Raw genomic sequence first — 17600 nt, 5'->3', positions numbered from 1 at the left:
ACTACTATACCTGGCTAGCCATTACAATACTACTATACCTGACTATCCATTATAATACTACTATACCTGGCTAGCCATTACAATACTACTATACCTGGCTAGCCATTATAATAGTGCTATACCTGACTAGCCATTATAATACTACTATACCTGACTATCCATTGTAATACTGCTATACCTGGCTATCCATTATAATACTGCTATACCTGACTAGCCATTATAATACTGCTATACCTGGTTAGCCATTACAATACTACTATACCTAACTAGCCATTACAATACTACTATACCTGGCTAGCCATTATAATACTACTATACCTGACTAGCCATTACAATGCTGCTATACCTGACTAGCCATTACAATACTACTATACCTGACTAGCCATTATAATACTACTATACCTGGCTAGCCATTATAATACTGCTATACCTGGCTAGCCATTATAATACTACTATACCTGGCTAGCCATTACAATACTACTATACCTGACTAGCCATTATAATACTACTATACCTGGCTAGCCATTATAATACTACTATACCTGACTAGCCATTACAATACTACTATACCTGACTAGCCATTATAATACTACTATACCTGACTAGCCATTACAATACTACTATACCTGGCTAGCCATTATAATACTACTATACCTGGCTAGCCATTATAATACTGCTATACCAGACTAGCCATTAAAATACTACTATACCTGACTAGCCATTATAATACTACTATACCTGACTAGCCATTACAATACTACTATACCTGACGAGCCATTACAATACTACTATACCTGACTAGCCATTATAATACTACTATACCTGACTAGCCATTACAATTGTAAGGGGTGCATAACTGGTGGCAGTGAAGTCAGACGCAGGAGAGCAGAACTAGGTAAATAGCTGGAGCAGTTTAATTCCAAAACCAACGGCATAAAGAAATAATCGACATGGGTACAATACCCGACGCGCACCAGTACACATATGCACAAGCACTTGCAAACATCGGACAAGGACATGTGGGGAACAGAAGGTTAAATAAACAACATGTAATTGATGGGATTGAAACCAGGTGTGTGGGAAGACAAGACAAAACAAATGGAAAATGAAAAGTGGATCGGCGATGGCTAGAAGACCGGTGACATCGACCGCCGAACGTCGCCCGAACAAGGAGAGGGACCAACTTCGGAGGAAGTCGTGACAACAATACTACTATACCTGACTAGCCATTATAATGCTGCTATACCTGGTTATCCATTGTAATACCAATCTACCTGGTTATCCATTGTAATACCACTGTACCTGTTTAGCCATTATAACACTACTGTATCAGAGGAATTCTAAGCCTGTTATTTTTCTGTCCTGTCCTACATTAATTAGCAGCCCTCCTCCTCCTCCTCTCTGTTGGATTATTACTTGCTTGGCGTGTTAGCTGCTGGCGCCGCCTCCCTCTTTAACCAGACGTAATGCGATGATTAGGACAGGATTTAATAGGACGGTTCCTTCCTCTCACCGTGTCTCCCTGTTTGTCTAATTTTGGTTGACTGTTTCTTCATCTTCACATTTCTCACCCTGCTATGGAAGCTTATTGCTACAGAACAAACAATTCATATTTTTTTCCCCCCACTTCTTTTTGTCAGCAATATACTTCCGTACATGGCTGACCAACAGTGATAATAGATCTATTATCGCTAACCTTAATCACCCCTACAGTATTTGGTGCTGCTAAACGTTCACACACTGAACGGGGTCAAAAGCAGGGGAGATAGCAGTTACTTCTCTCCTCCTCTCCATATTATCCTGAAACCCAATCCCCACGCAGTACAGTAATGGTTGAGTCTGATTTCCAGTAAACAGTAAAGATGGTACACTGTATAACCATAAGTTGATGGGGTTTTTTTGCAATTTTTGAGTGTAATTGCTGGATTGAGATATAAAGTGCAGCCAAAAATGTCATGAACCCTAACACAATGTTTGGTGGTTTTACAAGCAGCTAAATACGGCCAGTCACCGCATTTGAGAACACGTTCTGTTACCATGTTCTAAGCAAAGTAGTCATCTAGTACATTGTTTCAGGAAGCTGCCACACAACAACATTCACCTTAGGGCATGTGCATTTCTGTTCACTGTGATAAAAATAAATATCTGTTAGCATGACATTTTTGGCTGCACTTTATATCTCATTCCAGCAATTACACTCAAAAAATGGCAAAACCATCAACTCATACAGTATACCATGTTGACTGTTTACTGAAAATTAAACTCAGCTGTTACTCATGGGGATTGGGTTTCAGGATAATATGGAGAGGAGGAGAGAAGTAACTATCTCCCATGCTTTTGACCCCGTTCAGTGTGTGAACGTTTAGCGGCACCGAATACTGTAGGGGTGATTAGTGTGACATGCTTTCTCCAATCTATCATAGAGCAGGAAATAGAACATCTCTTTAAATGTTACTGGCTGGAACAATCTTCTCTGAGATAAATTCTAAGCTCCCATGATGCACTGTGTTGGGGGGAGAGAGAGAGAGATTCCAATGTCCCTTGTCCAAATGTAAATTAGTTTGTTTGATACGGTACATAATGATAATGTGTCAATGTGTTTGATAGGGTATATCATGATAGTGTCTATATGTATGATAGGGTATATGATGATAATGTATGCATGTGTCTGATAGGGTATATAATGATATTGTCTATGTGTATGATAGGGTATATCATGATAATGTATCTATGTGTTTGATAGGATATACAATGATAATGCATATATGAGTTTAATAGGGTATAATGATAATGTATTTGTGTTTGATAGACATTATATACCCTATATGTTTGATATGGTATATAGTGATAATGTATATATATATATATATGAGTTTGATATGGTAGATAATGTATATGTGTGATAGAGTATATAATGATAATGTTTATATGTGTTTGATAGGGTATATAATTATAATGAGTCAATGTGTTCAAAAGGGTATATAATGATAAGGTTCTAGGTCCCCAAGAACACAGTGGCCTCCATCATTCTTAAATGGAAGAAGTTTGGAACCACCAAGACTCTTCCTAGAGCTGACCGCCCGGCCAAACTGAGCATTCGGGGAAGACGGGCCTTGGTCAGGGAGGTGACCAAGAACCCGATGGTCAATCTGACAAACCTCGAGAGTTCCTCTGTGGAGATAGGAGAATCTTCCAGAAGGACAACCATCTCTGCAGCACTCCACCAATCAGGCCTTTATGGTAGAGTGGCCAGACGGTAGCCACTCCCCAGTAAAAGGCACATGACAGCCCATTTGGAGTTTGCCAAAAGGCACCTATAGGACTCTTAGACCATGAGAAACAAGATTCTCTGGTCTGATGAAACCAAGGTTGAACTCTTTGCCCTAAATGCCAAGCGTCACATCTGGAGGAAACCTGGCACCATCCCTATGGTGAAGCATGGTGGTGGCAGCATCATGCTGTGGGGATGTTCTTCAGCAGCATGGACTGGCAGACTAGTTAGTATCGAGAGAAAGACGAACAGAGCAAAGTACAGAGAGATCCTTGATGAAAACTTGCTCCAGAGCGCTCAGGACCTCAGACTGGGGCGAAGGTTCACCTTCCAATAGGACAAAGACCCTAAGCACACAGCCAAGACAATGCAGTAGTGACTTCGGGACAAGTCTCTGAATGTCCTTGAGTGGGCCAGCCAGAGCCCGGACTTTAACCCAATCAATCATCTTTTGAGGGACCTGAAAATAGCTGTTCAGCAACACTCCCCATCCAACCTGACTGAAATTGAGAGGATCTGCAAAGAAGATTGGGAGAAACTCCCCAAATACAGGTGTGCCAAGCTTGTAGCGTCATGCCCAAGAAGACTCAAGTGTAATCGCTGCCAAAGGTGCATCAACTAAGTACTGAGCAGAGTTTCTGAATACTTAAAAAAAATGGAAATATCACATTTACGTAAGACATTTGCAAAAATGTCTAAAAACCTGTTTTTCCTTTGGGGTATAGTGTGAAGATTGACAAGAGTTTTTTTTAAATCAACTTTAGAATAACGCTGTAACGTAACAAACTGTGGAAAAAGTGAAGGGGTCTGAATACTTTCTGAATGCACTGTATAATGATAATGTCCTGTATATCGCATGTAATGATTATATGTGTATGTCATATGATGATGATACGAGCCACAAAGTACCAATGATATTTTATGGTTGTGGGATTGTGTTTTCTTTAGTGTTCATTTTGTTTTATTATTTATTACGGGAAACACAGTTGCTAATTAAAGTTGGAAGCTCTGTTGGGTATTTGCAAAAGATCAAAAGAAATCTAGAGCAGTAAGACATTGCCATGGAGACATTTGGGTTGCACTGTTGCTACACTACCACGCGCGTGTGTGTGTGTGTGTGTGTGTGTGTGTGTGTGTGTGTGTGTGTGTGTGTGTGTGTGTGTGTGTGTGTGTGTGTGTGTGTGTGTGTGTGTGTGTGTGTGTGTGTGTGTGTGTGTGTGTGTGTGTGTGTGTCAAAACAAAGCCAATGCTGAATACAGATCCAGCCTAGGGCAACCATTTTAACTACTCCAAATCTTTCAGTTATTCCTGACTCTGTTGTTGGTATTATGTCTTTTCAGGGGAATCAAGCATTTCTGCAATGACAGATTCTAGAGCACGTTTGTGAACTTTCACCATCTCAATGTGGCTAATTGTGTCTTCCTCTTTTATTGTTTCCCAAGTTGTCCTATTTATTTAATTTAACATTAAAGTTGATTATTTTATGCTCAGGCTAAAAGTGTTCAAGTAAAAATGTTTCATAATAAGCCAGAGAATAAAAACTAAAAAGTAGTATAAATTAAAACTGATGAAATGAAATGCCACTTTCTTTCAGCTGAATCAGAAATAGTACCAACATATACAGAGGGAAGGAACTTTTCTCTACAGAGTCTTGTAAGATGATGTACTGTACATACTGTAGTTAATTAACACAACAAACTGTTGTTTAGCCAGCTATTTTTCATTTTTCCAAACAGAAGCCCTGTAAATATGTGACAAAATGAAGCAGTAGAAATTAGGATTGGGTCTAAATTGAATAATGACAGTGAAACAGGTAATTCAAATCTTTGAAGAAAGGAGATTAGGATTTTGATGATCAAACACCCATTGTCGTTGTTATTATCACCATATTGTAAACATTATTTTCCTCAATAAGTCTGCTCAATGTTAATTGGTTGTAATGTACTATTTCTCAGGAAAATGTCAATTAAAACTAATAAAAAATTGTCGTGTATTCTCATTGTATGCCAGTGTACACTGGCATGCAACGCATTTGAGATGTGAACATGTCTCTCTGTGTGGTATCATTTAACCCCCTAAGGTTGATGTCTGCGCTCTACTGAAATCAAATTAGCATAATCAAAAAAAATCCCCATTAAAATCCTTCAGTTTAAACTAGAGATATCTGGGTTTTGTTGCATTGGATGCGTCTCAATCACCCCCATCTGCCGATGTAACACTTCCTCATCTGCGGTGAAAGCTGACAGAGCTACAGCGGTGTTTGTCAAACCATGAGACATCCCAAAAATCGATCTTTTCACAAAATTGTCGGTAGCATCGGAACAGTTTGGCCTAAAAATTATTATGACCCCTTTTCTCCGTTTTGCTGTACGACCCACAAGCGTCTTGGGACTTGTTTAAAGTCGGTGCAGCCGATCTGCCAACTTCTGTCTGTAGCATCCGAACAGTTTGGGCTACACACTAGTATGGCCCGTCTGTGTGAAGGTGAGACTGTCACGAACAATATATATGGAGTGACAAAATAAGGGGTTAAATACTAATATTTTCTGATCTGTCTTATATCTCTCAGATATAAGACAGGCACTTCAGAACAAACTTCCTTCAGAATTTTTTGGGGCGGGGACTATCTGTTGCTCCATGTAGTGAATATCTTATTCAATGCATTTGTCTGGGCTAATAGCAGTCAAGGCCAAAAACAATAACTCATCAAATAATTAAAAAAATAAAAAATGATACTATGCCTCAGGACTACCCGGCCTGATGACTCCTGGCTGTCCCCACATGGTCATGCTGCTGCTCCAGTTTCAACTGTTCTGCCTGCAGCTATGGAACCCTGACCTCTTCACCGGACATTTTTGACTTTCTCTCTCTCTCTATCTTTCTCTCTGACACACCTGCTGTCTCGACCTCTGAATGCTTGGCTATGAAAAGCCAAATTACATTTACTCCTGAGGTACTGATCTGTTGCAACCACTGTGATTATTATTTGACCCTGCTGGTTATCTATGAACGTTTGAACATCTTGAAGAACAATCTGGCCTTATTGGCCATCTACTCCTATAATCTCCACCCGGCACAGCCAGAAGAGGACTGGCCACCCCTCAGAGCCTGGTTCCTCTAAGTTTCTACCTAGGTTCCTGCCTTTCTAGGGAGTTTTTCCTAGCCACGGTGCTTCTACATCTGCATTGGTTGCCGTTTGGGGTTTTAGGCTGGGTTTCTGTACAGCACTTTGTGACATCAGCTGATGTAAAAAGGGCTTTATAAATACATTTGATTGATTGATTGATTGATTGAGTAGTACTCCTCTCCCCTGGCTTAGACAGGGCTTATACTCTTATGGGTTAAGGTAAAATGTTTGGTATAGTACCATTGAAGGTAAGAAACACAGTGGTTTTGACTTTTGTTGTAATTCTCCCAAAGTCTCCAAGGTGATGAAATAAATTCAGAGAAGGTAGAGAGCAGATCTTTCCAATTAAATGCAACTGCTCGAGATAAAGCAGCTATTCAAATGTCCAGATAAGCCTATGTGTAATTACATGGGTCCACTTGATCATGTGAACTAATGTGAAGACTTAGTAAAGAGCAGATTAAACAGCATGTATAATCCATGTAACCATCATGTGTTTGTATTATAAATTGTATTTTAATGTTTAAGGACTTGGAAGATTAGTCCAAATGGGGACTAAAAGAGATCCAAATAAAATCAAAATCAAAATCATAATGCAGCCAAACTATCAATTTCTCCAAAATCAGTCTTCTCAAGAAAACATCTGAGTCCGAACGATTTGACCTACAAACTATTATTTCTACTCTATGGAAAGGGGACTCGTACGAACTTGGTAACGTCTATGTGCCAACTTCTGTCTGTAGCGTCTGAACTGTTTGGGCTACAAACTAATGTGACCCCACTGTGGAAAGGGGAGATTATCACGATTTTCTCTTTTTCTCTACGACCCAACAAGTGTCATGGGACCAAAAAAATGAATGGAAAGATGAAGGTAGTTTTGTGCCAACTCCCAATAAATTGTTGAATGTGTAAACATATATATATATATATATATATATATATATTTCCTGGGCTTTCTTATATTTCCTAGATATAGGACAAACACTTTAAAATCTTGTTTCGTATTATACATTTTTGACTGTCATTTTTGCCATTTATGAATGTGTTATTCAATGTGTTTCTCTGGGCAATAGTAGTAAAGTTCAAATTCAATATATTATTACAAAAAAAAATATATATATATATGATTTTTTGGATACCTAAAGGGGTCCTAAAATTCAAAATCAAATAGCTAAATGATTCATAGTATGAAAACAATTCCATATGTCAGTTTAGAACCCCCCCACCCCCCATATAGTATTTGTTTATATTTACATTGTTTACAAACATTGAACTAAAACAAGCTTATATTTTGGATTCTGATAGAATAAGATTTCAACTAATCTCATCAGGCATTTACAAGTTATATTCTTCATGAATCAATGTGTACACATTATTCATTTATACGGATGTAGCAACTGCAGATTGACCCTTTAATGCAAACGTAAAGTAATGTCCCGTATTTACCCAGTTATTAAGCAGAAGTCGTTTCGTAACATTACATATGTGCTATACTTGGCAGCCGGCACAAATCTGAATTACGTACACAGCACATATAAGAAATGTATTAAGTAAACAAAAACAGTACAAATCAGGAAGTCAGGCAGGATCTATTCCAAAATACATATAGGAATTTTCTTCTCTTTTCATCCACAGGCCAGGAGCGGATCGGGATAGACTCTAAGTATGAACAGGAGGGGAAGGTTCAGTTTGTGATCGATGCGGTGTACGCTATGGCCCATGCTCTTCACAACATGCAGAGAGACCTGTGTCCCGATGTCTCAGGGATCTGTGAAGATATGGACCTAGCTGGGGGCAAGAAACTGCTCAAGTACATCCGCAGTGTCACCTTCAATGGTAAGTATACTAATGCCAACACATCAATCAATCGACCAATCAATCAATTTATAAATGTATCAACCAATTAATCAATCATTCAACAAATCAATCAATATAGTACACTATAACGATGTGATAAGAACCTATTAGCTACACCCTGGTGAAGGTTCTTCAGCCAAAATGTTGGTCAAATGTTTTACCGAAATATTACTCAAATACATCCACAGCTACCAGAGATACGGGTACAACATTCACTTACATTTTTTAAGAATACAAAACAGCAATACCAGACAATGTTTACACTGTAGGAAGTGATGTCATAACATACATTTTCTGGATTGACTGACCTTCATGTCTTAAAGTAATGATGGACTGTCATTTCTCTATGCTTATTTGAGCTTTTCTTGCCATAACATGGACTTGGTCTTTTACCAAATAGGGCTATCTTCTGTATACAACCCCTACCTTGTCACAACACAACTGATTGGCTGAAACACATTAAGAAGGAAGTAAATTCCACAAATTAACTTTTTAATTGAAATGCATTCCAGGTGACTTTGAATTTCTATTTGAAATGTTTTACTTATCTATTGTTTTACTTAACACTTTTTTTTCTTAACTTCTTAAAGCATTGTTGGTTAAGGTCTTGTAAGTAAGCATTTCACTGTAAGGTCTACACCTATTGATTTGATTTGATTTGATACCTCATAAAGCTGGTTGAGAGAATGCCGAGAGTGTGCAAAGCTTTAATTAAGGCAAAGTGTTGCTACTTTGAAGAATCTCAAATATAACATATATTCGTATTTGTTTAACACTTTTTTGGGGTTACTACATGATTCCATATGTGTTACTTCACAGTATTGATGTTTTCACTATTATTCTACAATATATCAAATAGTAAAAATAAAGAAAAACCCTGAAATGAGTAGGTGCGTCCAAACCTTTGACTGGTACTGTACTGTATGTGTGGAATTATTTTATTAGACCAGCCTACAAAACAAAAAAACATGTAATCTGTAGTGCTGAGTGACTAGTACTTTCTAAAGGTTTCGGGTTTGATTATGAAAAAAAAATACTAATGGTTTTCAATTTCTGTTTCTATTATTATAATGTTTTTTAATTAAATGCATTATGTGGGTTGAATGCTGTAACAAACACAGATTAAAACAATTAATAAAAATCCCATGATGCTAGTGAGTGCCCATTACTGCTTATCACTTATTAACCATAATTTATTCACATTAGTTTACTTAAATAAAATATTTCAGTTGTGTATGTATATAGAAAAATTGTTCAGCCTATTTGAAGAATGCATTATTTCATTCCAAGTCCTCATCTCATATTTATAGAGCTGCTGTCTATGCTGTCTGACAAAAATCAGTATTTTAGTAGTTCTTCAAAGTAAATAAGGCATACTGTTATGACTGCTGAATACCAACTATCAATCATAGATCATGTACTGTATTGTTATGCAACTGCTCCCTATCCCTCTCAAATGTGTGTTCTTGACCGGATAAGTAGGTGCGCAATGGATTAAGGTCATTGTAGTTAATTTCCACATTTCTGCGCTAAACTATGTAGAATATTTCCCTGTTGGAAACTACAACTCCCTACTACTTCGCACATTTCGGGCTTGATCTACATTTTGTTGTCTTACAGCCTACATTTAAAATGGATTCAATTGAGATGTTTTGTCACTGGCCTACACACAATACCCCATGATGTCAAATTCGAATTATGTTTTTAGAAATGTTTACAAATTAATAGAAAATGAAAATATGAAATGTCTTGAGTCAATAAGTATTCAACCCCCTAAGTTCAGGAGTAGAAATGCGCTTAACAAGTCCACATAATAAGTTGCATGGACTCACTTTGAGTGCAATAATAGTGTTTAACATGATTTTTGAATGACTACCTTATCTCTGTACCCCAACACGTACAATTATTATCTGTAAGGTCCTTCAGTCGAGCAGTGAATTTTAAACACAGATTCAACCACGAAGACCAGCAAGGTTTTTGCCCGAAAAGAAAGGCACCGATTGGTAGACGGGTAAACAAACAAAACACAGACATTGATTATTGCTTTGAGCATGGGATAATCAGTGTATGGTGGACGGTGTAGCAATACACCTAGTCGCTACAAAGACACAGGCGTCGTTCCTAACTCAGTTGCCGGAGAGGAAGGATTTCACCATGAGACCAATGGTGACTTTAATTGTTTTTTCATTGTCAACATTGGCATAGTTAGGCATAACATGCCAACAACAAACTCTGGACCTACATATCCATTCATAACTGACCAAAAATGTGAAAGACAAGCATCGTAATTTTGAATTCCATAAAGTGAGTTTGAGTGGAAGAGGTGAAAAAAAGTATTGTACTATGAATAATGACAAGCCACCTGGCTCTGACAACTTGGAAGGAAAATTACTGAGGATGATAGAGGAATATATTGGAATATATATATATATATATATATATATATATAAATATATAGGTCACACCTACTCATTCTAGGGTTTTTCGTTATTTTTTACTTGTTTCTACATTGTAGAATAATAGTGAATACATCGAAACGATTAAATAACACAAATGGAATCATACCGTAACCAAAAAAAGGTTTAAACAAATCAAAATATATTGTATATTTGAGATTCTTCAAAGTAGCCATCCTTTGCCTTGATGAAAGCTTTGAAAACTCTTGGCATTTTCTCAACCAGCTACATGAGATAGTCACCTGGAATGCATTTCATTATACAGGTGTGCATTGCTAGAAGTCAATTTGTGAAATGTATTTCCTTCTTAATGCTTTTTAGCCAATCAGTTGTGACAGGGTAAGGGTGGTATATAGAAGATAGACATATTTGGTAAAAGACCAAGTCCATATTATGGTAAGAACAGCTCAAATTAGCAAAGAGAAACGACAGTCCATCATTAGTTAAACACATGAAGGTCAGTCAATGTAGAACATTTCAAGAACTTTGAAAGTTTATTCAAGTGCAGTTGCAAAAACCATCAAGCGCTATGATGAAACTGGCTCTCATGTGGACTGCCACAAGAAAGGAAGACCCAGTTACCTCTGCTGCAGAGTATAAGTTCATTAGAGTTAACTGCACATCAGGATGCAGCCCAAATAAATGCTTCACAGAGTTCAAGTAACAGACACATCTCAACATCAACTGTTCAGAGGAGACTGTGTGAATCAGGCCTTCATTGTCGAATTTCTGCAAAGAAACAAATAATACATGACACCAATAAGAAGAAGAAACTTGTTTGGGCCAAAAACATGAGTAATGGACATTAGACAGGTGGAAATCTGTCCTTTGGTCTGATGAGTCCAATTGGTTCAGAAGTCTGTCCATAATAAAGCACTGCTCTGCTTTTTTGACATTGCTATCAACAATACAAGTCTTACAGGCCCTAGTTTTGTCACACTTGGACTACTACCCAGTCATATGGTCAAGTGCCACAAAGAAGAGCATAGCCAAATTACAGTTGGCCCAGAACAGAGCAGCACGTATGGCCCTTAAATGGTAACAGAGAGCTAACATCAATGGTATGCATGTCAATCTCTCCTGCTCAAATATTGACTGCATCACTACTTGTCTATGTGAGAGGTACTGACATGTTGGAAAGCACAAAGCTGTCTGTTTAAACAGCTTACACACAGCTCAGACACCCATACAAACCCCACAAGACGTCACCAGGGGTCTCTTCACAGTCCCCAAGTCCAGAACAGACTGCGGGAAAAACACAGTACTACACTGAGCCATGACTACGTGGAACTCTATTCCAAATCAAGTAACTTATGTAAGCGGTCAAATCTGATTTTAAAAACGGATAAAACTACACCTTATGGGACAACGCAGACTGTGAAGAGACACACACTAACACACAGACTCTGCAAACATGTACATTATAATATTGTTGTATGGTGATATTATACATTTTGTTTTGTAGATATGTAGTGGTTTTAATTTTAGTTGTTTGTGTGATGTACAGTAAGTGCCTAAATGTGTTTGGACACCAAGACGAGTAACTGCCTTGGCAGTAGCTAATGTGGATCCCTAATTAATACAAATACAAATACTTGAAGTTTTGCTGCTAACGTTTCTGCCACTTGTTCAAAGGGTTTAAAGTCAACTCTACCCTCCAGTGTAAATAGATAAAAATAACTAAAATACTTTTGCATACTTCCATCAGCACTCGAGAGACAGCTAACTTCTTAACCCCAGAGGCAGACAGCTAACTCATTCACCCTACAGACAGAGAGAGAGACAGCTAACTCCTTCACCCCAGAGACAGAAAGAGCTAACTCCTTCATCCCAGAGACAGAGACAGCTAACTCCTTCATCCCAGAGACAGAGACAGCTAACTCCTTCACCCCAGAGACAGAGACAGCAAACTCCTTCACCCCAGAGACAGAGACAGCAAACTCCTTCACCCCAGAGACAGAGACAGATAACTCCTTCACCCCAGAGACAGAGACAGCTAACTCCTTCACCCCAGAGACAGAGACAGAGACAGCTAACTCCTTCACCCCAGAGACAGATACAGCTAACTCCTTCACCCCAGAGAACGAGACAGCTAACTCCTTCACCCCAGAGACAGAGACAGCTAACTCCTTCATCCCAGAGACAGAGACAGCTAACTCCTTCGCCCCAGAGACAGAGACAGAGACAGCTAACTCCTTCACCCCAGAGACAGAGACAGAGACAGCTAACTCCTTCACCCCAGAGACAGAGACAGCTAACTCCTTCACCCCAGAGAACGAGACAGCTAACTCCTTCACCCCAGAGACAGAGACAGCTAACTCCTTCATCCCAGAGACAGAGACAGCTAACTCCTTCACCCCAGAGACAGAGACAGACACAGCTAACTCCTTCATCCCAGAGACAGAGACAGAGACATCTAACTCCTCCACCCCTGAGACAGAGACAGCTAACTCCTTCATCCCAAAGACAGAAACAGAGACAGCTAACTCCTTCACCCCAGAGAACGAGACAGCTAACTCCTTCATTCCAGAGACAGAGACAGCTAACTCCTTCACCCCAGAGACAGAGACAGCTAACTCCTTCACCCCAGAGACAGAGACAGCTAACTCCTCCACCCCAGAGACAAAAACAGAGACAGCTAACTCCTCCACCCCAGAGACATAAACAGAGACAGCTAACTCCTTCACCCCAGAGACAGAAACAGAGACCGCTAACTCCTCCACCCCAGAGACAGAAACAGAGACAGCTAACTCCTTCATCACAGAGACAGAGACAGCTAACTCCTTCATCCCAGAGATAGAGACAGCTAACTCCTCCACCCCAGAGACAGAGACAGATAACTCCTTCACCCCAGAGACAGAGACAGCTAACTCCTTCACCCCAGAGACAGAGACAGAGACAGCTAACTCCTTCACCCCAGAGACAGAGACAGCTAACTCCTTCATCCCAGAGACAGAGACAGCTAACTCCTTCATCCCAGAGACAGAGACAGCTAACTCCTTCATCCCAGAGATAGAGACAGCTAACTCCTCCACCCCAGAGACAGAAACAGAGACAGCTAACTCCTTCATCACAGAGACAGAGACAGCTAACTCCTTCATCCCAGAGATAGAGACAGCTAACTCCTCCACCCCAGAGACAGAGACAGATAACTCCTTCACCCCAGAGACAGAGACAGCTAACTCCTTCACCCCAGAGACAGAGACAGAGACAGCTAACTCCTCCACCCCAGAGACAGAGACAGAGACAGCTAACTCCTCCACCCCAGAGACAGAGACAGCTAACTCCTTCACCCCAGAGACAGAAACAGATAACTCCTTCATCCCAGAGACAGAGACAGATAACTCCTTCATCCCAGAGACAGAGACAGATAACTCCTTCACCTCAGAGACAGAGACAGCTAACTCCTTCATCCATGAGACAGAGACAGAGACAGATAACTCCTTCATCCCAGAGACAGAGACAGCTAACTCCTTCACCCCAGAGACAGAGACAGATAACTCCTTCATCCCAGAGACAGAGACAGATAACTCCTTCACCCCAGAGACAGAGACAGCTAACTCCTTCACCCCAGAGACAGAGACAGAGACAGCTAACTCCTTCACCCCAGAAACAGAGACAGATAACTCCTTCACCCCAGAGACAGAGACAGATAACTCCTTCACCCCAGAGACAGAGACAGAGTAACTCCTTCATCCCAGAGACAGAGACAGATAACTCCTTCATCCCAGAGACAGAGACAGATAACTCCTTCACCTCAGAGACAGAGAGAGATAACTCCTTCATCCCAGAGACAGAAACAGAGACAGCTAACTCCTTCATCCCAGAGACAGAGACAGCTAACTCCTTCACCCCAGAGACAGAAACAGAGACAGCTAACTCCTTCATCCCAGAGACAGAAACAGAGACAGCTAACTCCTTCATCCCAGAGACAGAAACAGAGACAGCTAACTCCTTCATCCCAGAGACAGAGACAGCTAACTCCTTCATCCCAGAGACAGAGACAGCTAACTCCTTCATCCCAGAGACAGAAGACAGCTAACTCCTTCACCCCAGAGACAGAAAGAGAGACAGCTAACTCCTTCACCCCAGAGACAGAGACAGCTAACTCCTTCACCCCAGAGACAGAGACAGAGCCAGCTAACTCCTCCACCCCAGAGACAGAGACAGCTAACTCCTTCACCCCAGAGACAGAGACAGCTAACTCCTTCATCCCAGAGACAGAGACAGCTAACTCCTCCATCCCAGAGACAGAGACAGCTAACTCCTCCACCCCAGAGACAGAGACAGCTAACTCCTTCATCCCAGAGACAGAGACAACTAACTCCTCCACACCAGAGACAGAGACAGCTAACTCCTTCATCCCAGAGACAGAGACAGATAACTCCTTCATCCCAGAGACAGAGACAGCTAACTCCTTCAACCCAGAGACAGAGACAGCTAACTCCATCATCCCAGAGACAGACAGAGACAGCTAACTCCTTCACCCCAGAGACAGAGACAGAGACAGTAACTCCTCCACCCCAGAGACAGAGACAGCTAACTCCTCCACCCCAGAGACAGAGAGAGCTAACTCCTTCATCCCAGAGACAGAGACAGACAACTCCTTCATCCCAGAGACAGAGACAGCTAACTCCTTCACCCCAGAGACAGAGACAGCTAACTCCTTCACCCCAGAGACAGAGACAGAGACAGCTAACTCCTTCATCCCAGAGACAGAGACAGAGACAGCTAACTCCTTCACCCCAGAGACAGAGACAGAGACAGCTAACTCCTTCACCCCAGAGACAGAGACAGAGACAGCTAACTCCTTCACCCCAGAGACAGAGACAGCTAACTCCTTCACCCCAGAGACAGAGACAGCCAACTCTTTCACCCCAGAGACAGAAACAGAGACAGCTAACTCCTTCACCCCAGAGACAGAGACAGCTAACTCCTTCATCACAGAGACAGCTAACTCCTTCACCCCAGAGACAGAGACAGAGACAGTTAACTCCTTCATCCCAGAGACAGAGACAGCTAACTCCTTCATCCCAGAGACAGAGACAGAGACAGCTAACTCCTTCACCCCAGAGACAGAGAGAGAGACAGCACACTCCCAACACACCAGACACAGCTGTCTCCCAACACACCAGAGACAGCTAACTCCCAACACACCAGAGACAGCAAACTCCCAACACACCAGAGACAGCAAACTCCCAACACATCAGAGACAGCTAACTCCCAACACACCAGAGACAGCTAACTCCCAACACACCAGAGACAGCAAACTCCCAACACACCAGAGACAGAGACGGCTAACTCCCAACACACCAGAGACAGCAAACTCCCAACACACCAGAGACAGCTAACTCCCAACACACCAGAGACTGCTGTCTCCCAACACACCAGAGACAGCTATCTCCCAACACACCAGAGACAGCTAACTCCCAACACACCAGAGACAGCTGTCTCCCAACACACCAGAGACAGCTAACTCCCAACACACCAGTGACAGCTAACTCCCAACCCACCAGAGACAGCTAACTCCCAACACACCAGAGACAGCTAACTCCCAACACACCAGAGACAGCTAACTCCCAACACACCAGAGACAGCAAACTCCCAACACACCAGAGACAGAGACGGCTAACTCCCAACACACCAGAGACAGCTGTCTCCCAACACACCAGAGACAGCTAACTCCCAACACACCAGAGACAGCTAACTCCCAACACACCAGAGACAGCTGTCTCACAACACACCAGAGACAACAAACTCCCAACACACCAGAGACAGCTAACTCCCAACACACCAGAGACAGCTGTCTCCCAACACACCAGAGACAGCTAACTCCCAACACACCAGAGACAGCTAACTCCCAACACACCAGAGACAGCTAACTCCCAACACACCAGAGACAGAGACGGCTAACCCCAAACACACCAGAGACAGCTAACTCCCAACACACCAGTGACAGCTAACTCCCAACCCACCAGAGACAGCTAACTCCCAACACACCAGAGACAGCTAACTCCCAACACACCAGAGACAGCTAACTCCCAACACACCAGAGACAGCAAACTCCCAACACACCAGAGACAGAGACGGCTAACTCCCAACACACCAGAGACAGAGACGGCTAACTCCCAACACACCAGAGACAGCAAACTCCCAACACACCAGAGACAGCTAACTCCCAACACACCAGAGACAGCTGTCTCCCAACACACCAGAGACAGCAAACTCCCAACACACCAGAGACAGCTAACTCCCAACACACCAGAGACAGCTGTCTCCCAACACACCAGAGACAGCTAACTCCCAACACACCAGGGAGAGCTAACTCCCAACACCAGAGACAGCTAACTCCCAACACACCAGAGACAGAGACGGCTAACCCCAAACACACCAGAGACAGCTAACTCCCAACACACCAGTGACAGCTAACTCCCAACCCACCAGAGACAGCTAACTCCCAACACACAAGAGACATCTAACTCCCAACACACCAGAGACAGCTAACTCCCAACACACCAGAGACAGCAAACTCCCAACACACCAGAGACAGCTATCTCCCAACACACCAGAGACAGAGACGGCTAACTCCCAACCCACCAGAGACAGCTAACTCCCAACACACCAGAGACAGCTAACTCCCAACACACCAGAGACAGCAAACTCCCAACACACCAGAGACAGCTATCTCCCAACACACCAGAGACAGAGACTGCTAACTCCCAACACACCAGAGACAGCAAACTCCCAACACACCAGAGACAGAGACGGCTAACTCCCAACACACCAGAGACAGAGACGGCTAACTCCCAACACACCAGAGACAGCAAACTCCCAACACACCAGAGACAGCTAACTCCCAACACACCAGAGACAGCTGTCTCCCAACACA

General features: G+C 41.9%; 1 protein-coding gene across 1 annotated transcript in view; it reads left to right on the top strand.

Annotated features, from left to right (window-relative positions):
* Nucleotides 1-17600, top strand: part of grm7 (glutamate metabotropic receptor 7) — a 359100-nt gene that overhangs the window by 213383 nt on the left and 128117 nt on the right. The window contains exon 6 of the mRNA XM_045705724.1: nt 8034-8234. Within this exon, the coding sequence (XP_045561680.1) occupies nt 8034-8234 (201 nt within the window). The remainder of the gene's footprint in view (nt 1-8033; nt 8235-17600) is intronic.

The sequence above is a fragment of the Salmo salar genome, chromosome ssa22, assembly GCF_905237065.1.
Source record: "Salmo salar chromosome ssa22, Ssal_v3.1, whole genome shotgun sequence".
Taxonomy (NCBI): domain Eukaryota; kingdom Metazoa; phylum Chordata; class Actinopteri; order Salmoniformes; family Salmonidae; genus Salmo; species Salmo salar.
Note: the sequence above shows the minus strand (reverse complement) of the source record. Positions and strands in the feature narration are given on the sequence as shown.